The sequence below is a fragment of the Erpetoichthys calabaricus genome, chromosome 9 (genome assembly GCF_900747795.2).
Source record: "Erpetoichthys calabaricus chromosome 9, fErpCal1.3, whole genome shotgun sequence".
In the NCBI taxonomy this organism is placed as follows: Eukaryota; Metazoa; Chordata; class Cladistia; order Polypteriformes; family Polypteridae; genus Erpetoichthys; species Erpetoichthys calabaricus.
Window position 1 is genome coordinate 38,603,486 of NC_041402.2, and position 24,094 is coordinate 38,627,579.

Genomic DNA, 24,094 nt, shown 5'->3' on the forward strand with positions numbered 1-24,094 from the left:
ACAATGTCCAGTCACTGGTGAAAAAACTGGATGACACTGGGGGAAGGATAAAGTTTCAGCAAAACATTCGGGAATGCAACATCTTTTGTCTCACAGAGACATGGCTGACACTGATGGTACCGGATCATGCAATTCAGCTTGCTGAATCTCTGTGTTTATCATATGGATAGAACAGAGGATTCCAGCAAATCGAAAGGTGGAAGTGTATGTCTCATGGTCATCAATAACAACAGGAGTGACAGCAGGAAAATAAGTGTTTTATTACACTGTGCACTCAACAGAAACACACAGGGAAATGCAGTAGAGTGTGCAATAGGCTCAAGCACACTGATCCTCAATGCCCAGTTTTCTATTAGCCAATATCCAGTCACTGGAGAAAAAGCTGGATGACATCAGAGCAATGATGAAGGTCCAGCAAGACATTCGGGACTGCAACATTTTTTTTCTTACAGAGACATGGCTGACACCAGTGATACTGGATCGTGCAATTTGGCCTGCTGACTCTCTGTTAGTTTACTGTACGGTATCTGGCATTTCATGATCTGTTTTTAAGATCTGTGCTGATCAGCTTGCACCAGTGTCGAAGGTAAATATCTAATCTCTCATTAACCCAGTCTGTCGTACCAAAGTGCTTTAGAAGATCTACTGCTGTCCTTGTACCTAAGAAATGACATCCAACTTGCCTGAAAAACTATTGTCCAGTTGCCTATAATAATGAAGTGTTTTGAGAAGCTAGTCAAGAATTATATATGCTCTTCTCTGCCAAATATTCCATATCCATTACATGCTGCTAAAGTACATCCACAGAGAATGCCATCACCTTGATCCTTCATACAGTACTGGACCACCTGGACAACAAGAGAGAATTATGTGTGAATGCAATTTATAAACTATGTTTCTTCATTTAACACAATAATCCCCTCTTCTCACCAAGCTCATTTACCTGCATTTGAGCACTTCATTGTGTAACTGGATTTTTAATTTCCTGAGAAGTAGACCCCAGCTGGTTTGAGTGGGTGGCCACACTTCATCATCCCTTACTCTCAAAAACATGCACTTCACAGGGCTGTGTTGTGAACCCTCTGATGTATTCCCCTACACAAATGATAGCATGGCTGCATGTGACAGTAAAATCATTGTTAAATTTGCTGATGCTATGGTAGGCCTAATACCTAGTAAAATTGAGCAGGCTTATCTGGATGAAATGTAGAGTCTGACACACTGTGTCAGGACAGTACACTACTCCGAAATGTCAGCACGGGAAAGCAGCTGATTGTGGACTCTGTGAGAAAGCAGAAGAGGCACTACCACCCCCACAGTATTAACAACACTCAGAGGGACAGTTTCAGATACCTAGGTGTCCACATCATATAGGACCTACCCAGGTCCAAACACACTGACACCTTGGTAAAGAAGAAAAAATCAATGTCTTTACCACCTCAGACACCTCAGGGATTTCAGGTTGCCCTTCCAATTACTGAAGGACTATTAAGTGTTCATAATATTCCTCGTCCATTATCAGTTATTTAGTGCATCCATCTTACAGTATGTCTGTATTGCCAAGTGATATACTGAGTAATAATAAACGATTTTCATTTAACTTGACAAAAGGAACAGCATAGTATTATTTATATTAATTAATGAAGTCTTCAGCATTGTTTTTGCCAGAACTGTAGCACTTGAACTTTTGTAGTATGTAGCATCCTTCCATGTAAAGAATTGTAAAGAAAACATTTATTTTACCACTATCAAATTAATGCCTATTGCTCTAACTTACGCTGCATTGATAACATGCTTTTTTTACCTTACTCAAATGGTAGAATAATAACCTCCTGCCTACTATGCCAAAATTTGAAATTGATATTTTTCTTAAAATTAGGAAAAGAGTAATATAAATAAATACATTTATATACAAAACTTGTTTATTACATTTACTAAAATTAGGAAAAATCACATTAACTTAACAGTTTGAAATGTCTTTAGAATCTAGAAGGCATTTTTTAATGTGAATAATGAAGCCATCTGAACTACTGCTGGCCCTAAAATATATTTTCAGTATCTTTGAGTGATTATTTCATATTAAATTATTTTCTATATCTGCTGTCTACATGGCCAGGGGTAACTGGTGTCTACGTCTGATATTAATAAAATGTGGTACAGTTTGTCTTACTGATTTAAAATGTACTCATTGTAATACAAACCTGCTATATAAGACTATGGGTAGATATATGAAGTCCAATTTTTCTTTAATTATAGGGTGGGATATATGTTTTCAATCTCCTGGATCGTTTTGCAGCAGGAACAGCTATTTTATTTGCTGTGTTGGTAGAAGCTATTGGCATATCATGGTTCTATGGTAAGTATTTGATTTAGTACTTGTAAAAGCATAAATATATCCTTGATAATTACTTATTCATGATTAGAATTAATAAGAGACATTCTTCTTTTAACCCAAGGACTGCGTTACTAAAGTCAGATAGTTATAGTTTGCCAAAACAGCTCAGATTTGACATTGCTGCTGCTTTATAAATAACTTGTTTATTACATGTTTAAATTACTTAACATTGCCCATTACTGCTGGGGTAGATTCTGGCCCAGAACCATGTTCCACATATATTACATGAAAGCAAAGTTCTGTGTACTGCATAATTGTACATTTGAAGTGGAGATAGTTAAAGTATTAGAAAAATACTGACAATACACTATATGATAAATACCATGGGAGTCATTTGTACAATCAAATCAAATTTTATTTGTCATAAACAAATTATATATAGTGTACAATACGAAGTTAAATACTTAGCTGCTGAACTTCAATGACTGTGCCTTTAGGAAGAAAAGGACAATAACAATAATACATGACTTTAGATATATATATCAAAAATCATTAATAAAAATTTTACATATGTGATAAATAATAAATAAGTTATTTAAGTAATTAAGTTAAGTTAGGAGTGTTAAGAATATGGATACTTTTGATGGTGAATTTATAGAGGTTTTTTAGAGAAAAGCCAAGCAAAATGACACCTTTTATTGGCTAACTAGAAAGATTACAATATGCAAGCTTTCGAGGCAACTCAGGCCCCTTCTTCAGGCAAGATGTAATACAGAAACTGAAGTTTCCTATGTTTATATACACACTCTAGGACAAGAAACAACATTGGTAAATCTTTAAATGAGAGATTTTGTATGTAAAAAATTAATAGATTCATTTTTTACATACAAAATCTCTCATTTAAAGATTTACCAATGTTGTTTCTTGTCCTAGAGTGTGTATATAAACATAGGAAACTTCAGTTTCTGTATTACATCTTGCCTGAAGAAGGGGCCTGAGTTGCCTCGAAAGCTTGCATAATGTAATCTTTCTAGTTAGCCAATAAAAGGTGTCATTTTGCTTGGCTTTTCTCTACATTCATAATGGCTAACACGGTACAACACCCTAGTACTATAGAGGTTTTTTAGTAACTGAAGTCGTCTGAGGTGGTAGACATTGTTGTGCCTTCTTTACCAAGGTGTCAATGTGTTTGGACCAGGTTAGGTCCTCTGTGATGTGCACACCGAGGTATCTGAAACTGTCCAACTGATTGTTGTTAATACAGAGAAAATGGTAGTGTTTGTTTTGTTTTCTCCCAAAGTCTACAATCAGCCTCTTTGCCTTGCTGGCAGTCAAGAGTAGGCTGTTGTCCTGACACTAGTGTGACAGACTCTCCACTTCATCCAGGTAAGCCAGTTCTTTTTTGTTAGAGATCAGTCTTACCACAGCAAATGTGACAATGATGTTACAATCATGTAGAGCTGTGCAGTCATATGTGTAGAGGGAACTCAGAACGGATCCCTGTGGAACCCCTGTGTTGAGACTGGATGATGATGATGAAGTGTGGCCACCCACTTAAACCACCTGGGGTCTGCCTGTCAGGGAGTACTGTATCTCACTGGGGATAGTTGTAGAAAATTTTAGCTTCAGTAGTCATCAGTGCTGCCTTTGACTCATATAGTTGTTATTAAATGTTCTGGCAATATATTTTTTTTCCTCTCAAATGTCCATCAATTTACTATTGCATGCCATTTCCTTAAGTAAGTTTTTATTTATGAGTAAACATTTATAAACCATAATAATGTCAAAGAGGCCAAAGTATAAAAATGATATTTTTATAAAAATAAACTACACAAAAGAATGAGCAATAGGAGGATACAATGTACAAAATAAAGTATAAAAAGCCCCACTGTCTCTCTCTGGACCTTCAAATGTTTGGAGTCTTGTCTGTCTGGTGGTCTGGCTCACCATTTTCCCCCCAAAAAGCACCATAAATAATCACTCTGTTTTCTGCTTTATGGCTATCTGTCTGTGTCTTTCTTCTTCCATCAGTTAGATGTTTGCTCCAACTCATTTGACTCAGAACTCCAGCAGCCTTTAGGTTTGGGGTGACTTTAAAATCTTTTCATAGGTTCATTTACAGGCATGGAACTATCCTGTCTTCGTAGCTGGGATACAAGAATAGAACTCACTCTGCATTTCTAAATCTCTCAGAATGACAACGTGTCCTCTGCTTTTGAATGTATGCTGACCTTCAGCCTCCTTGCAGAATATTGCATGCCCCCATTCAGGCCACAACCATCTCTGTCCCTCTCATCTACATATGAGGTGCCCCTAACAATTCTTCCAGAGCTTCTTATATAGTAATAAACTCACTTGCAAAGCACTTTCTCCTGCAATTGTGTTTTCCCTGCCACAGCTCGCTTCACTTGGTAAGCCCTGCTCCTGCTCTTTGTTGTTAACCAGTTCATCCATCACAATAGTATTAATTTGGGTATATATGACACAAATAACATGATGACCAGGGCTCATGTAAGAAAGAGAGAGAGTGCTTATGGCTACTACAGTGTCAAAATAAATCACATCATGAATATAAAACACATACTCTAGCAGGACCAAAAATAATTAGACAGTAAGGAAATTATAATTGTTGGAATTCAATATTTTGTTTGTGTATGTGATAAATGGGATTTAAACTCATAGAGAGTGGCAAACATTGTAAACAAATAAACTGTTACTTTGAACATTAGACCGTTTTAATTTGTTGTAATATTTAAAAATATATTATTTTAATGTAGTGATTGTATAGTCTATGGACAGCAAAATATATTTCAATATTACTATAAAGTTTCCCTTATTCCGTAACTAGGTAGGATTTCCCACTGGATGTGTAAGATAAGGCAGACAAGGAATATTTTCAAAAAATATAGAAATAGTTGTTTAACAACAAGATCGATATGAATATACAATCCAAAGAGAGGAATCTAGCAAATTCTACTAAATTCATAATTAGCTATAACTCTCAAATCCCCAGCTGCATGTTAAAATGTAACTCCTAATAATTTGTATCCTTTAAAATCAGCAAGCTGCACAGCTGGTGCCATTATATCTTTTCACATACTAAGACACTGCTTTCCTTTGTTAGTTTATACAGTATCTCATCTCTTTGCTCATTAAATGTGCTGACATCTCTTATTATGCTTTTAATTAAAACTTTCTGCTGAAACAGCATATTTCCAATTACTGCCCATAAAGATTTATTTTGATAAGATTAATGAAAATATATTTTTATTTTTTGATATCCAGGGGTTTCACATGCATGCATGCATACAAAAAAGGAATGTAAGGTGGCACAATATGCAATACACAAATTTACATTTGGCATAGTTAACAGCCTGATCATTTACTTAAGCACATGCTTGTATTATTATAAAATACCAGAAAAGTTATATACATTTTATAGAGCAAGCTGTATGAAACCTCAAAGCACAATTAATGTAGGTCTCTTTAAAAATGACTTGTCTTGCTTTCATGATGTAGCTTACACATTACATACATGATTCACTTCACTCTTAACTTTCTAAGAAGAATATGAGAATGCACTTCATCAGTATCTACTGTAATGATAATCTCTATGCCAAATAAATGGGGCAACTTTTATGGCTTTATTGGTGGTCCCTAAACTTAGGTCCTGTTTTTAAGAAAAGAATGCTTTTCACTTGGTTTTGTTTGCTTAATAAGTTAACTTACTTATGACCTGGAACATGAATTTTCTTATGTGACCTTACAACTTTACAGTTAACATATTCTTGCTTCTGGCATTGTTTAAACTTGCTGTCTGCCCCATCGTTCACAAATGTTGTTTCTTGTGCTGACAGCAACATGGCTTTGCTTGCACTGTGACTGTAACTGGCTACATTATTCTACCCTGAGGACACACCTAACATTTAAAACATAGAGGGGATGGGTTTAAATTATGTTTGGTTGCTCTTACTTGTTATGTATATAAAATAATGGAATACTGCACCTATTGTTTAAAGATAAATAATTTTAACTATTTTAAAATAGACTTGTATTAGTCTTTTTAGAGGTGTTTCATTTCTTCTAATAATGGAGGATTAAAGCTTGTAAAATTTTTATTTATGACTTAAGTTCTCATTAGTTAACCTTCATGAAATAAAATAAAATTTACAAATAAATAGTCTATTTAAAGATTCTTGGTTTTGTATTATTTAGAGATTAACTGATACAATGCATGTACTATATCTTTCTGTCATGTCTTGACAGATAGCATGATGTACATTTCAACAATTTGTTTCTGACTCCTTCTCTCAGGCAAAAAAAAAGTTGTTTATTGTTTCCATTCTTAAAAGAGTTAACATTAGACTGCAACTGTGTGTAGAATTTAATGTTCTAATTTTGTGTTTGAAAAAAAATCTGTCTATGCATTTTAAGTATTGTGCAGCTGGATTAGAAGACAGGTGAACTGCTCTTGGTTTCTATTCTTCTGCTTTTACAGATCTTACAGATTCTGAAGTGGATGTAACAAGTAGAGGGTAGTCCTCATTCTTCCATTGTAGTCTTCTTAGGCAGTGATGTGGTTCCTCCATTTCTGGTTACCTGTCCTGGTTGTGTCCTGCCACTCAAACTCCTGGTTCATACCTGCAACAAGAACAGTATCTGAAGCATCCAGAATTCTCCTATCTCCTTTTTAATGGTCCACATTGTGCCCCTAGAGCAGGGGTGTCAAACTCATACCCTGGAGGACCTTATGCTGTAGGTTTTCATTATTGCCACTTTCTTAATTAGCAGCCAATTCTTGTTGCTAATGAAACAGACTTTTGCATTTACTTTAATTGATTTACCTTCTAATATTCAAAAATCCTTAATTGTTTTTACTTTACTAACTAGAAGTCAAGCCAAAATGAGCTGCAAAGTGAGCCAGTAGATGCGCAGATAACTAAGGGGTCTCAGACTCATTTCCAGGAGGGCCACCATTTTCACTACAATCAATCAAGAACCAATTCTTGCTGTAATGAGACACGTTATTTAATTTTATGGCTTTTTAGTCACAACACTGTTGATTTTTTTTTTCTTTTTGCTGAGCGCATCATCAATATGTTGTGAGGACCAACACAGATGAATGTTTCTTAGAGCTTCACTTTTTTCCTTTAAAAAAGAGACATTTACGTGAAAAGCAAGTCAATTATAATTAAGATGGTCTGTTGTAGTGGTAATCTATATACATAATGCAAAGTTGACTGACTTATTCACTCACTGATCAACAAAAACACTTTCTTGTTTTATTAAAAAGCTGAAATTTGTCAGGGTGGTACATCTAGGTCAGCAGGTATCTTCTAAGAAAGGACATTTCGATATATCAGTATTTAGGGGTAACCCAACCCCACACACACACACACACACAGTGAGAGAATAGAGAAATTAAATATCCTAAAATCCTAAAAATTTGTTGAATTTATAACAAAAAAAAAGAAAATTAGCCAACTCATGTTTTTTTTATTTGACTATACTTGTTAGTAATAATGTTGTAGCAAGAGGGCTATTCTAACAAAACACGTCCTTTTCTCAGCACAGTACTGAGAAGTGATTGCAGAGTTAGGGGCTTACTGTGTAAGCAAATGAAGGCTGCCGGCAGAAGAGCGACACAAGCAATAGGGTGGAGTGAGTGAAGAAGATGAAATGTTCTACATGGGGAAAAAGAGAGGGGATCAGTGCCTGAGGGGCTTTTCAATATCGTTTAGTACTGACAAAATGCTCCAATCTAAAGCCCACTCACCCAACTCCTCAATATTAGGAACTAAAATAAACACAATCTGATCTCCCCCCCTTAAGCAGCCCCTTTGTCTAATATCATATATTAAATGAAAAGCACTCTGATCTCCAACGGAGCTGCTAGACTAAAATGTCATACAAAATTTTTAAAGTATTGCGAGAAAGAACAAGACATCAAAAACACAGTACTGTACCTAATTTATGTTTTTACTTCAACCAGTGGACAAGATGATAGTGGTGTGAGCAGTGAAGTAAAAGAAGAAAGGTTCGATAAAGCTCAAGTAAGACATGTTTAGCAACAGAGCTCAAGTTGGGTTGCAAGGGAACAAGGGAGAAATACAGTACAGAAGTGGTTTCCTCATGTCCACCACAAGCAGATAGTGACTGCATCATTTTAAATACTAGCACAGCTGAGTTAATGCATCCCACATGACCAAAAAGGAGAGGGGTGGACAACTGAATGTATGCTGTAGATGTTTTTATCTGTTCTCTTCTGTAAAATCCTTACTTCTCTCCTGTTTTAAACCTCACTCTTACATAAAAAGTTCACGTGTTCATTGTTTACATTTCAGATGCTCAGATCTTCTTTTCTCAACCAACAACATCACTACATTTATGGGGAGAAAAACGGTGCATGGGCTGGGCCAGTATGAACCCTCCTAACAATTGTTGCCTTTTCCCAGATTTTTAGCCCTGAAATATATACATTTAATTTGTCTCTAGTAGTGTACACTTTAAGAAAGACCATTTATAGTAGCTAGATAATTCTCTCTTAAGCATACTTACCTGGGCAGTGTTGGGTGCTGCTGCTAGTAAGCTTCTATTTAAGAAAATGGCTGAAACAAATATCTGTAGTCAATGTGGCCTTTCAGGATCTGCCCTAAAGCTTAAGGTGAAGAAGCAAACTGTATGTCAACAGTGAAACCCAGTTCCTGCTCTTTGGTTGGAGCTAAATATGCCATCCAGCTGTGTATTTATAACACAGCAGAGCTTACAATTTTGATTCTCAACAGTAAAGTAGTACACAGTGAATGCCAAAATATCTTTTCATCTGGGAATTGGATTCTGTGGGATGGGTCACCCAGTGTATGATCACATTGTCCTTGACTGAAGTAAATTCTCCCAGGTTCTCAATAAATTCTTCAAATTTTGTCACAGGGTAGGTATCAAAAGTAGGAAGTGTGATTAATTTTCTGAAAGACCTTTTAAGAAGCAACATGAACTATCTAGATTTGAATACAATGAAGCAGGATCAAATATGTATGTTTCTCTCTAATATTTAGGGTGAGAACATACCTTATTTCAGCTTTAATTAACGCCCATCTTGCTTCAGAAATACTGCAGAGGCAGTCTTTCACCACTGTTCCTGAGTTTGGATGAATATTGTTTCAATTTGAAATAAGGTGAATAAGACAAAGTTGGTCATTTACAGTTTTAAAGATGATTATATACATTTGTCTTTGCAAAAACAAGGGTAAAAATACTGACATAAAGCTGCTCTATGCCGCATTTACTGGGGCATTAAAACAATGTCACTTTTTTATCCTTAACTTCATATTGACCCTGCCAAGGTGCCAAAAATGTGATCTGAAAGCAGGAACAAAGAGAAAAATTTGTTTTGATGGAGGCAACTTGCAGATTAATTTATTGTGATTATATAACCATTTATAACTTACTTCTAGGCAGAATGTGTTTTGTTTAGATGTTTTATGTGGTCGACAGTGACCCTCCTAATCCTTATGTATATTAACCCTTCAGTTGTCTCCCATTTAATAAAGGGAAAACCCTGATGTATGCTTTTGTACCACCCCTCTATGCCAAAACATAGAAGGGGTAGTAGCTGGTTTTCTACGAAATAAAATGAAAAGTAAAATCTAAAAACTGCACTGCAATGTATTATTATTATTATTATTAAATTCAGTCTAGTTTAGTTTCATCTTTGGTATAAAAATAAGTAAAATAAAAGGTTGACAAATTAAAGCAGGGACCAATATTAAAAGCAGTTTTTCAAAGTAATCCTAGTTAATTTAATACCAGTTGGAGCTGTAGTGGGTTTTGCAGTATAAATAATTACTGTGGGATCCCACACACATACAATATGCACAGCTCTGTTTATACTCATCCCTGCATTGTTTAATTTAATTAAAAAATCACACAGAGTCAAACTGATTGAAAAATGAGTAAACATCAAATCTGTCAGTTAATCAGTTTATCACATGTAAACATATTAGGAATTTGTGCATTTTAAATTGTGCACATGGAAGACATTTCTAGTAGTTTTAAGTAGGATTGCAATATTATGGAGAAGTGGGGTATACAAGGGTGGTACAAGATAGTTTTTGTCAATTTTCTATGACTTCTTACTTTATTTTTATTCCTTATAAGTCATTCATTTAATTGAACCGTAAAGTATGCTGATAGGAGAGGGCAATCATGAAAGCCTTTCATAACCATAACAAAATCTAGCACATCATTAACAAAAAAATAAGGAAGATGTACATAAAATGGAAAGTAGCAGTACACAGGAAAAAAACACACAATGGGGTTGCTCACCCACTTCTGGATCCAGAGACAAACATACATGTGCTCTATGTGCACCAATCTAGAACTTTCTCTTGTAGCCAACAGTCTCCATGATCTCCTAGGTCTCGTATGTATTTCATTCCAGCTACCTTCTTTACTAAATTGATTTATATGCACTCACTTCTTGGGCCATGTGCCCTGTAGAGCTATAGAGTTTTTGCCCTCTCTGGCATTTCATCTTTTTAGTGAAGGGACAGATATCCCTGTCAATAGCTGGCGCTGTAGACTTTCTTTTCATAGAAATACATTGCATGTTTCCCTTTAGACCGCAACTCCCTCTCCTTTCATGCTGCTGCCCCTGCCTGGCATATAATTATTAGTGGACCTCTCTGTAGCTTCCCTCTGTTACTATACTGGCTTGAATCTCTCTATTTCTGTTCTGAAGGCTTCATTTCCAGTGGGTCTTAACCCTGCCCTGAACCATCCATGGGTGCTACTGCACTGGCATCCTCTCAACAGGCATGCTGATCTACACTGTATGTGAAGTAGTTAACATACCAAAGAAAGTGTTTTTCAACAAGACACTGTAACACTCCTCTTAATTGTTTCTGGCCTCCCTGCACGGCTACAACTTTAGTTGCTCTTAAGAGGAGCCAAGTTCTCAAAGTAGCCTCTCAGCTGCCCAGTCACTCAGAAGTGTAAGTCATTTTGCTTTTTGCCAACTCTCCCTCTCCTTGCTCCCATTGTTTCCTGAGTGGTGCTGCTGTTTGTTGCTCTTCCTGGACATCAGAAACTGATTCATGGCTTACTGCCCACTAGAGACCCCTGCTAGGACTTCTTCTGCTGCTAGTGAGTGTCCTTGAAACATCATAATAAAGATGGAACGCAGCACACAACATTGTCAGAATAATATTGTCATTTTAAATTCATTATGTGTAATGTAAAAAATGCATATGCAACTCTCACTGTGCAGTTACAGGGGTCAGATGATACACAACCGTGGTCTCAGAATGCTGTACTGTATTAGGTGTCCAACTGCTTTTTCTCCCAAAGACTGTGGCAGTTCGGTTCCCTACCACTGTCAGAACAGGACAAATCATTTATGAAGTCCAGGGATGCAGTTGCCTGCTCGTATCTGTACACTGTCTGAAGCTGCTAAATATATACTATACAGTAATCCCCCCTCCATTGTGGGGGTTGCGTTCCAGAGCCACCCGCGAAATAAGAAAATCCGCGAAGTAGAAACCATATGTTTATATGGTTATTTTTATATTGTCATGCTTGGGTCACAGATTTGCGCAGAAACACAGGAGGTTGTAGAGAGACAGGAACGTTATTCAAACACTGCAAACAAACATTTGTCTCTTTTTCAAAAGTTTAAACTGTGCTCCATGACAAGACAGAGATGACAGTTCCGTCTCACAATTAAAAGAATGCAAACATATCTTCCTCTTCAAAGGAGTCAGGAGCAGAGACTGTCATAAAGGCAGAGGAAAATCAATAGGGCTGTTTGGCTTTTAAGTATGCGAAGCACCGCGGCACAAAGCTGTTGAAGGCGGCAGCTCACACCCCCTCCGTCAAGAGCACAGAAAGAGAGAGAGAGACAGAGAAAAACAAGCAAGCAAAAATCAATACGTGCCCTTCGAGCTTTTAAGTATGCGAAGCACGGTGCAGCATGTCGTTTCAGGAAGCAGCTGCACAAAAGATAGCAACGTGAAGATAATCTTTCAGCATTTTTAGACTAGCGTCCGTATCGTTTAGGTGTGCGAACAGCCCCCCTGCTCAATCCCCCTACGTCAGGATCAGAGAAAATCGGCGCAAGAGAAAGGGAAAAGTAAGCTGGGTAGCTTCTCAGCCATCTGCCAATAGCGTCCCTTGTATGAAATCAACTGGGCAAACCAACTGAGGAAGCATGTACCAGAAATTAAAAGACCCATTGTCCGCAGAAACCCGCGAAGCAGCGAAAAATCTGCGATATATATTTAAATATGCTTACATATAAAATCCGTGATGGAGTGAAGCCGCGAAAGGCGAAGCGCGATATAGCGAGGGATTACTGTATATACTTTTGTATCTGCGGAGGGCTGGTGCTCTGTCCGGGGTTTGTTCCTGCCTTGCGCCCTGTGCTGGCTGGGATTGGCTCCAGCAGACCCCCATGAACCTGCGTTAGGATATACCGGGTTGGAAGATGACTGACTGACTGATGACTTTTGTATTGTGGGACCTAGATGTACACGTTGACTGCAAGGGTGATTTCATTAGTGTGTTATGACATTTGAATAAGTAGTAATGTGTAGTGTAAAATAAACTATTAAATTTGACTATTACATTTTTGATTAATACAAAAATTTGAGCACCCCAATTAGAAATTACAAAGGACCATACACTTCTTAATCATTTATTATAATAAAGTCAATAAGTGTTCTCTTGAAACAGACATTAGAAGACTCTGTAGCCATTAATGACATTTTGTTTACCTGAAATAATTTGCAATGAAATATATTACTGAACTGCATTTTCAAATATATTAAACAATTGCTTTATACAATACAGATAGTGGTCTCAGGTGTGTATAACAATGAGCAGTAATAACTTAAACAGATCTTTTTGGGGGTTCTGTGTTGAATTCATTTTCGGACACTTTTGGTTTTAAAATATATGCTTCCCCAGTTATGGAGACAATCATATAAATGGTTTTATCTGTTTTTATTAATATGTGTTTGTTATTTTATAACAAGGATAATTGCCTTCATAGTGATATATTGTGCTCAGTGCAATGTACAGTGTAACAGTGTTGATATCACTGTGTATGAAGTTATTTTATTTTATTGTGGTTGTTTATAATTAATTTTGTTTAAATTCAGATTCTTACACTAACAGTTATTTTTCTTGTACTGTATATGTAAAACATCTTAGCTGAATTGATACACAGTAATGCAAGAATGTTATGTAAATAATGGAATAAAGTACATTGGATTAAAATAAATCTAGGAAGATATACAGGGAAAGAGCTATACAGGTTGTTAAACTCATGAAGAGTAAATGAAAATATATGGAGGTACAATAAAACATAAACATCGAGATATTCATATAGGCCTATTACTGATCAAATACTTTTGAAAAATCAGTCCTCTAAGTTAGCTTTAAATAGTAAGACATATTACATACTTCAAATAGATGTAAACAGCAAGGCGGATAACACTACTGGACCTTCATATATGGTGATTTCTCTTTTATGTGTCATTCAGGAGTGGACAGATTCAGTGAAGACATTGAGCGCATGATGGGATTTAGACCTGGACTCTACTGGAGGCTGTGTTGGAAGTTTGTGAGCCCAATGTTTTTATTGGTATGCAATATATAGAAATATACTTTTATTTTCTCATATTATAAAATGTTCTATTGATTTCATTTGGTCTATCAAATCAAATGTTTTTTATTGAGGTTTTGTGTAAAATTCAATGATGAGTATTTTAAAGTACTGTATTTAGTGGTGGCAGAGAGCTTGATTGGTGTTACATTAAGACAACTGGACCTGTTTTCTCTTACATGTATTGTATGTATTACATGTATAGCTTTTTATTTGTTGATTTCATTTTTAACAATAGAAACTCATAAAAATAACAAATACACACTTTTAAACAATGTACTGATTATTTGTTATCATATACAAAAGATTGAGAATCATATTTTTTACTGGCCTGATGAACTCAACATATTGCATTGTTGTTTAAAGAGAAAATACTTTTTAGGTAGTCACACCAAGCTATGTACAAACAACTCATTAACAGTTGACATTCATTTGCAGTTTATGCATTCGGGTGCTTTTTAGATGGACCCTTGCACCTAATGCCGTGCATGGGTGGCAGTTTTGTCTAAAATCATATGTAATAATACTTTCAGATAGCTGTTAAAATGAGTGGCTCTCAGTATTTTTTTAATGAGGGCTGCAGCTCTATTTGTCAACAAGCTAAGTGGGCTGCACAATAAGAAATCAATAAGCTTCCTTGAAACTACACTGAATGGTTAGCCTTAAGCATAAAAGAGAACATATATGGTTACGTGAAAAAGGCATCAATACTTGTTTAATCATTTTTTAGATTAAAAATAAAAAATCACCAATGAAGAAGAGCACTTAATAGAAAATAAAATACCTTTTTATAATTAATTAGAACAAATACCATCTTCCAGTCCTGTTTGTTTAATTAATAATACCCACTACAATTAACTTGAACAGCAAAATAAGTAACTTTTCACAAATAACAAATGCTTGTATTAGTCTTGTTTCTGATCCAGTCTAGAGGAGCTTAATTCTTTACAATCAAGAGACAGGTGAGTGACAGTACAACAAAATTTGACTGCAAATTACTGTCCATGAGACATACCTGAAAAAAGATTTAATTCAGCACATGTAAAAGTTGAGAAGTGGCAGTGAGGTATTGTTAAATGTTGCAATTAACTGATTTGACAGTCACAAAAATTAAGACAGAATTGTGAGACTTTAGAAAGTGGTGTTAAAGATCTGCTAAGAATAAACCTGTGGCAGTATGACCAATAAGAATGTTTTTTGCTTGCATGTCAGTAACGTCCAGGCGAATCCCTGATCTTGGTTTTTTACTGCCATATATCAGCCTACTGAAATATATTAACTTGCTTATCCATTTATACCTCATTGCCTGGAATAAGCTTTGCAACCTGAAAAATCCCAATTTGCAAACATTTCACAACAGATGCATGTGCAAATGGTAAAATTTCACTAATGGGTGAATTTAAACAGTTTTCTATGTTCTGTAAGAAAGAGTAAGAAGCTCCTTTGCTGGCGAAGTTCAGTCTAGCAAAGATACAAGGAAGGGTACCTTAATGATCACATTTAGCCAGTCAGATAGCATAACATCAGATATTTATCTGGCATTTTCAACATAAGAAAAACTATTGTACTTTCAGTTTTCAGTCAAGTCTAGCTGAAACATTGCGATGTAGCCTGCTATCGGTGATATAAAACATCCTGCCACTTATATAATTATTCATGACACATTTTCAAAAGGACAAAAATGACACCAATTAAGGATGCAATTTTTATGTAGTTCATTAGTTTGAATATTTTTTTTTTTTTGTAAAAGAAGCTGTATGAAAAAAAGAAAAACAAATAAATGGTAATGTAAAGGGGCCTTGCTGCATTCTGACTTATTACCTAATGAAAGTATTATTCTTGTCTTGTCTGGAGAACAATAGCTGACCTTTGTAAAACAAGCACATTTTCAAGTGTGATGTAACATGTATTTCCTTTATTAAACAGTTACAAAACAGATCTAAAGACAAAGTAAGCTTTTATTTTAAAAGAAGGTACTTTTACATATGGCTTCAGTTCTGTAGTATGACATATAGTGTTAGATATGCCTTTTTATTTTCCTATGTATTTGTTATTGCTTTTCAATAATTAAAATCACACAACTGAATTAAACTTGAGATTAAACAATTTTATATTGAAATGACTTGCACTTTATAATACAAGAAAACATTTTAGTTCACTTATTAAAGTTCAGCTGTAACCCTAAAAGTAAATGTATTGGATAAAATGTAAACCTGTGAGCAGGCAAGGCACCACCACCATACTTGTCATAACAATTCAATGAACCGACATTTTTCTCATTAATGTACATACTCTGCTGGTATCTGGTATTGTCCATGGTATGTAGATTTATTAATATATTTTTACCTTGGTTTTGTGTTTTCTTCTTTTCCAGTTTGTTGTAGTTGCTAGCATTGTGAATCCAAATAGGCTAGAATATGAAGAATACATATATCCTACATGGGCCAACCTGGTAGGATGGGGAATAGCATTGTCTTCAATGATCTTTGTTCCAGCTTATGCCGTTTACAAATTTCTGTGCATTCCTGGAACATTTAAACAAGTAAGTGTGGTTGTTTACAATATTAACAAGTATAAATAATTAGCAGAGTTCAATAGTATTATGAGCAAAGGTGCTTATTTGCAAGCTGGCATAATGTAGTTAAGATTAATACTTCTGAGTTTTATGCAGCATTTTACTGTACTTTGAAATTTAGATTTGTTTAATATTCTACTATGCATTGTGATATACTGTATATTACCACAACCAAAGATCTTACATTTCAATTAAAAGATTTGCAAATCTCATTTCAGAGACTGGCTTACTGCATCACTCCTGAAAAAGAGCATCATCTTGTAGCAGAAGGAGAAATCAGACAATTTAAGGTTAGTTAGAAATGCCAATGTATTTTGTTCAATTGTCAGTCTGTGTAAGAAGTAATATATATGTGTACTAACCTACTACTGAAAAAATAGAGAAAAAAATCATCACAGCCCTACATATAACAGATTAATTGGAATTTGATTTGTATTTTTCCATCCATCCATTTTCCAACCCGCTGAATCCGAACACAGGGTCACGGGGGTCTGCTGGAGCCAATCCCAGCCAACACAGGGCACAAGGCAGGAACCAATCCCGGGCAGGGTGCCATCCCACCGCAGGACACACACAAACACACCCACACACCAAGCACACACTAGGGCCAATTTAGAATCGCCAATCCACCTAACCTGCATGTCTTTGGACTGTGGGAGGAAACCGGAGTGCCCGGAGGAAACCCATGCAGACACGGGGAGAACATGCAAACTCCACGCAGGGAGGACCCGGGAAGCGAACCCAGGTCCCCAGATCTCCCAACTGCGAGGCAGCAGCGCTACCCACTGTGCCACCGTGCTGCCCTGATTTGCATTTTTTCCCCATATATTCTAATCATTTTCATCTATTATTTTCTGTTTCTTATACTTCTGGCTTTTTTTTCCTTTTTCAGACATCCAATATTTTATGAAGGATAAAATTATTTATCTTTTTGTGAACTTGATGAAATGAGTGATCTTCTTTCATTTGTCAAATTTCTTTACTTTCTTACTTTCCAACACTCAACTTTTAATATTATTCTGTATAGACATGTTGTGTTACTACTACAATAATATCTGAGTTGTCAGACTGTACAAACAGTAGGTTTTAAAATAATGATTTGTAATCTTAAAAATTTAGAAGAACAGTAGAAATTAATTCTGCAAGGATTTCTTTTACTCATGTTGAAGAATAAGGGTTCAAGGGAGAGCATTTGCTTATCTCAACAAGTAGAAGTCTTTTATAATAGAGATGCATTCTGAAATAGCTTACTATTTTTTTAGTAATGTCCCTAGATGTTTGGTGTTGCATCTTATTTTATATATCTGTGAGTGGCGCAATATAAAATAAACACTGAATCAGAATTATGCCACCATTAAGAAAAGCCTAAAGACAGAAATTTTGCTTATTTCTATTAAACTAATAAAAGACTAGGGGGCTCTGCTCCCTGCGCTCTCCAACCCCCGGGCGGGTGCTATGCGCTAGCCACTTCGCAGCTTTGCCGCTCGCGTATAGTAAAAAATAGTAAAACGTAATAAATTGAAAGAAAATTATGTTTCATGTTGCATTAGAGGTATTTATTGCGTTGTATGGTTTTGTTCTGTTTAGCTTTGAAATTAACACGCAAATACTTTTTAAACTTACACCTTTACTATAAAACTTCAGTAAAAACAATACTTAGAATTAACTTTTTGTCAATATCGCACTGAATTTTGATTCCATGTTTGGACTTGCATCGTGACAACGCAACATATAACTTCCCGTAAGTGAATATCGTTTCTTTCTCTCTAATAAATAAACTGACTTTTCAAATGTTTGGCCCTGTGATTTGTTAATTGTCATAGCAAACACTATTCTAACGGGAACCTGTAAACGTTTTAATACGAATGGTATATCAAGATCTCCTTTGGTGTCCAATGTTATCCGCGGAAGATGTACTACATTACCTTTCTTGTCACCTGTTAAAATTTTACATGTCAGAATTGTTTGACCAATTTTGATTGCAACTATTCTTGCCCTATTACATAGCCCATCACTCACAGACATAAATTATGCAATAACATTGCGATGCATCCTTCTTTCAACAGTAATTCGGCCAGTGTTAACTGTTGTAGATATTCTACAGGATATTGTAAGTTGATGATGATCTTCCGCATTATCACCACCAGCTGCTTCAGCATAGTCTATTGATACGCATTTAACCAATTTGCTGTGTAACCGATCTACAATTTTCACGTTAGTTCATTTGACTTCATCGTTTCTCCATGCTAGGCTTGCCCGTGTACTCATTTCTTCTGTTGATAACCCTTCGGATGAAATTCTTCAATAAGATTTGGACATAATAAGTCTTCTTTTACTGGGAACTTAATGTGAGGAAAACGTAAAAATTTGTAATTGCTGAGAGCGCAGGAACTGCATCTCACAAAAGCATTCACACGAATGAGAGATGAGAGGACTGTGGGGGTGGGTTGTTAACCTGAAATGGTTGAGAGGAGGGTGGGACTTGAAAAAATCTGTTGGCAATAGTCTCTTCTCATCTCAACATTTTCTTTTATAATAGAGAGAAAAGTATGCAAGTGTTGTTTGAATAAAGTTTAAGATCATCAGTAAATGTGTACACTTTATAGGAACATTTAGTTTCAGACTTGACTTAAAGCACCTAGAAGCTGAAGAACTATACAGTTATATTTCATGACTATAAAAATAAAAACAAAAAAACAACACGCTGAAGCATTTCTTAAATTATAAACAAAAGATTGTCAGATATTGTCCAAATTGTTTTAACACTCTGTTTAAGCAGTTTCACTGCATATTTGTTCTTTTGCAGTGGTTTGTAAGATTAGTCTTAACATTCATTCTGGAAAGCCTTGTCTATGCAATATTTTCCCAAAAGAAAAGGAAAGAGAGCAATGCCCACTAAATGTACAGATGTAATATATTGATCTGTTTATTTTTGATAAAGGCTTTCTCCCAAACAAAGCCAGAGCTTACCTCTGAAACAGCAAAAATGAGTTAGCAATGAGTTCTGGGAGGTATACCAATCAATCAGTGGTCAGTAATATATTAAGCAATGTCCCAGAGTCCCACATTGCACTTATAATGCCTCTGGTTATTTACTCTGAGACCAAGTCTCGTTTCTGACTACCAGTGTCTCAGTTTGCTAGAGAACTGTTTTTGAAACTTTGTTTTTTCACAGATTGATTCTGATAAACCAGTGAGTTTCACTTCAAGCACTTACATCACTGAGATTGCGTACCATCTCTTCAGCTGGAATTTCTTTCTTGCTTAAAATCTCATTCTCCACCCCACTCTTTTTTTCTTCACCTTGATTTTCCCATCACTCGTATTTCTTATCATGCTGTATGGTATGCCAACTTTCCAGAGGTTTTGACTGTAGCTTGTCTATAAATTCTCTACCTTCTCCTTAAGGAACCAAATAAAACTTGCTGTATATAGCTATTGTTACGTTTATTTCAGTTGGCTTGAGTTCCAGTCCACTTCCTTAGTTTTCTTTTACTTTGTGTCATTTATCCTGTTCATGGTTGAAAATGTAGTCTCTATTAGTTTTGACTGTCATTGACGTAACAGCCAGCCTTTTAGGGGAAACAACACCATAGATGGTTACTGGTTTTTTGTCAAGAGAAGTCTTAGCAGCATGACAGTTGACCCACTGAAAGAAAGACATTCTGCAAAAGAAGCATGATATTATTAATCAGGGGTAATGTAGGATGATGTAGTATTCTGTTCTGTGTTGCTTCCTGCCCTATTTGTTGCTGCTATTAGCTATGATTTCTACAATTCAACAGTGAATAAAGTTGAGAAAATGTAAGGATAAAATGAAGCAAAACATAAGTTAAGATAAAAACACAAAATATGACCTAATAATCATTGCAACTTGATGACATACCTCCATTCATCAATCTTCTGAACCCGATTTATTCTGAGCAGGGTCATGGGGAAGCTAGGGTCTATTCCTTCAAGCAGAGGGCACATTGAAAATGCTTATTTCATCTGACTATATGTTGTCAAAAATCCTTCTTCCCAAAAGGAGATTTACAGTACATACACTTAACAAATAAGCAATCATTTTCCTTAGCCACTGCCTTAGTAAAAATAACAATTGGTTTGTTGGCACAGGCATTTCACTTTGCAAATTTTTATTCTTGACCAAGCTCTGTTATGGCTATCTACTGTACATGGATGGGAAGGATCATCCTTTCACCTTAACAGAGAGGACTATGGAACCACCTCCTAGAAAACAAGGGATTAGTTGAAACTGAAACCTACTCAGTTGTCTTAAAGGTTTTTACAGATTAAAATAAATACATATAAAACATTAATAAAAACATACTATTAAAGCATAGCATTGAAGAGAAAAAATAATCTTAAACTCTGTCCTGGTTTCATAGGAAGGCCTTTAGAATAGAATAATTTGTGCAGTTTTGAGCACCAAATTATAAAAAAGATATCAGTGCTACAGAGAGTCCAGAGACAAGCTACTACACTGATGAATCGGATTGTGGGAATGATTTGTGAGGAAAGACTGAACTAATTGTTTTGTTTCATTTTACGCAAACAACATTTGTTCTTTAATAACAAAATAGAAGAAAAATTGGTGAAAAGGTATTGATGAATAAATAAAATAAGGTGGCAAGTAGTTTAACAGACCGTAGTACTCAGTAAGCTAGGAGATAGAATTCATAAGTTATGTGTCTTTTTCTATAGGAGAGAAAAAGACTACTAAGCTTTCATAATTTTAAGTTTTGTGTTGTTTGTTATTGTCTTTCTTCTATATATGAAAAAGTAAAGGCAATTTGAAAAATTACATGGTAACTGCAACGGATAGACTGGCCAGCATTTATTATTGAATCCTAAGCCCATATATGCTGATTAGCCAAAACATTAAAGACACTGACAGGTGAAGTGAATAACACCAATTATCTTGTTACAATGGCACTTGTCAAGTGATATAATATATTAGGTAGCAAGTGAACAATCAGTTCTTGAAGGTGATGTGTTGGAAGCAGGAATGGGCAAGCGTAAGGATGTAAGTGATTTTGACAAAGGCCAAATTGTCATGGCTAGATGAATGGGTCAGGGCATCTCCAAAACAGCAGCTCTTGTGGGGTATTCTGGGTATACAGTGGTTATACTTAGCAATTGTGGTCCAGGAAGGATAACCAGTGAACCAATGATAAGATGATGGATGCCTAAGGCTTATTGATGTACTGGGATAAGATCTACTGTTCCACAAATTGCTAAGAAACATAATGCTGGCCATGGAGAAAAGTGTCAGAACATACAGTGCACTGCAGCTTGTTGTATAGCTGTAATCTGGTCAGAATACCCATGCTAGCTCTGGTCCACCTCCGAAAGCACCCACAATGGGCATGTGAATGTGGAGAACAGGAACGTGTAGCATTGGAAAAATGCAGCCTGGCCAACTTTAAAACATAAATATAAAAAATAATCTACTTATACAATATATATTTTAGGATAACCAACTAATTAAAATAACAATTTTGTCTGTTTATACTCTACCCCCAGCATTTACAGTATAATGTTAGACCTTTATAAACTACACAAACCTAACATTTTGTTGACTGTTTATCTTAATATACTTCTAAGAAATAACACAGAGTTAAAAAGTAACACAAGTTACTGTACTTCACGGAAATACATTAAGCCCATGGCTGAGGTAGGTTTTAATCTGATTGCATCCTCATTTTAAACTCTTTAAATTATTGGAACATAAAAAGTTTCCCATGAAATGCATAGTATAAGAACACAAGATGACTTGACTCTAAGACACTATTGGAACTGGATGTTAACTAAAATTGTGAGAAAAGTGGTGAAGCATACTACAGCCATAAATATTGTGGTCAGGGATGAAAAGATGTTTGTTTAAATTGAATGTCAAATATGATATTCTTACAAAATAGCATGGGCAAAAAAAAATGTGTTTTTGAATTTTCCTTCACTTGTATTATTTTTTTGCTTTCTTAAAATTATGAATATTTTTACATTTTTTAATGTAAGTGTTGACGTGAACATACCCCTGCTGTAAAGCAAGCATAACAGCATATTCAGACCCATCCAATCTAACTTCTTATGCTCTGTTTTTTGCTTTTGTCGACAGTTAAAACACTGGTTGTCCATAGGAGAATGAACACTGATGTCTTTGAAATTTGGAGTGAACAGTGGAGTGGATGAAACTCTAACTCAGTGCTGTCCTTGGAATCCATCATAACCCCTCATCAATCACGAAGAAACTTCTTTTTGAGGAAATGTTTGCTACATGACTTGGAATACATGACTTTTTCCATTTAAAGACTTAAATATTTTCTTATCTGTTTTGACAATGTAATGTGAATTAATTTCACATTCTTTTAGTACAAGTGTTAGATTCATCACCCATTATATTCTGCTTCTTGTTCAAGATCATGGGGAACCAAAGACTCTCTTTGAAACAGCATGCACAAGATGGAACATGACAATGACAAGATGTAGTAAGAGGCTTTCAAGGGCAATTTAGCTTTGACAGTCAAACTTAATGGCTTGTGTCTTGGGAATTTTAAACCAAAAAAAAATGATACCAAGAAAATGCATCCAGTCTGCCTAACAGCACTTGAAGTAGCTTCAAAAATGTTTTCTTCTTCTGTGTTTTGCTTTTGAGCCTGACATATGGTGTCTTGCTGTCTCTCTTAAACGGTCTGTATTTTTTGAAAGACACATCACCTTCGGCATTACATTTTCTCAATCCCTTAACTATGATTCTGTATATCAAAGACTGTACTGTTGTTTCTAGAGCCTGCGTTTGTTTTTCTAATGTTCCTTTTATTAAGACAGAGGAGTTTTAACTGCGCTCAAAAGAATTACCTACAAACGCCCTAAAATCACTTCAGTCTTTTTTGTCCGGTGCCTCCTAACTCACCGGTATGAGAAACCCTCCACATTTGATATACCATTCGACTTGTCTTGATTTCTAGTTATGCTGACATCAAGCCTATTGGGGTGCATCCTCCCCATTTTTGGCCCTGTCGACCCAAAAAATCCTCAATTGTAGGCCATTCTAAAGCATATTTTGTGCAGGAAATTATACTCTTATGATAAAAAGTAAACCAATAGGTGTCTTAAGACTTATCAGAAGGAGTTCAAGTTGTGCATGTCACACTATACAACCCCAGGGGTTCACCATCTAATGAGATACAACGGGTCAAAGTTATTGCTTTTCAAAAAACTTCAAAAAAAAAAAAAAAAGGGGTAACGTAGCATGTGGTGTGTTATGGTATTTCAAGGTTGTTGCTCATGAATATGACATTTTTGACATTTGATTTCATTACTGGTCGTCAAATCCCACTTAGAGCCACTCCCAGAAGATTAAAAATGACAGACTTATTTCAAGGTCAGTGATTATGAATATGCTATTTTTGAATTTTGATTCTTTACTATGGATCTTGCCCTCTATTGACCGCTGTCAGAGCGTAAAAAATGATTAATTTCTTTTACAATCAAGAATATTTAGACTTTAAACATTTCA

The 24,094-nt window shown here is 35.7% G+C and overlaps 1 protein-coding gene across 2 annotated transcripts in view; it reads left to right on the top strand.

Annotated features, from left to right (window-relative positions):
- Positions 1 to 23,062, top strand: part of slc6a2 (solute carrier family 6 member 2) — an 84,484-nt gene extending 61,422 nt beyond the window's left edge. For both annotated transcript variants that reach the window (XM_051932152.1, XM_028809319.2), the window contains exons 11-15: positions 2,257 to 2,356; positions 13,879 to 13,979; positions 16,375 to 16,542; positions 16,794 to 16,865; positions 22,694 to 23,062. In XM_051932152.1, coding sequence (XP_051788112.1) covers positions 2,257 to 2,356; positions 13,879 to 13,979; positions 16,375 to 16,542; positions 16,794 to 16,865; positions 22,694 to 22,723 — 471 coding nt within the window. In that variant the 3' untranslated portion in view covers positions 22,724 to 23,062. The remainder of the gene's footprint in view (positions 1 to 2,256; positions 2,357 to 13,878; positions 13,980 to 16,374; positions 16,543 to 16,793; positions 16,866 to 22,693) is intronic.
- The last annotated feature ends 1,032 nt before the right edge of the window (positions 23,063 to 24,094 follow it).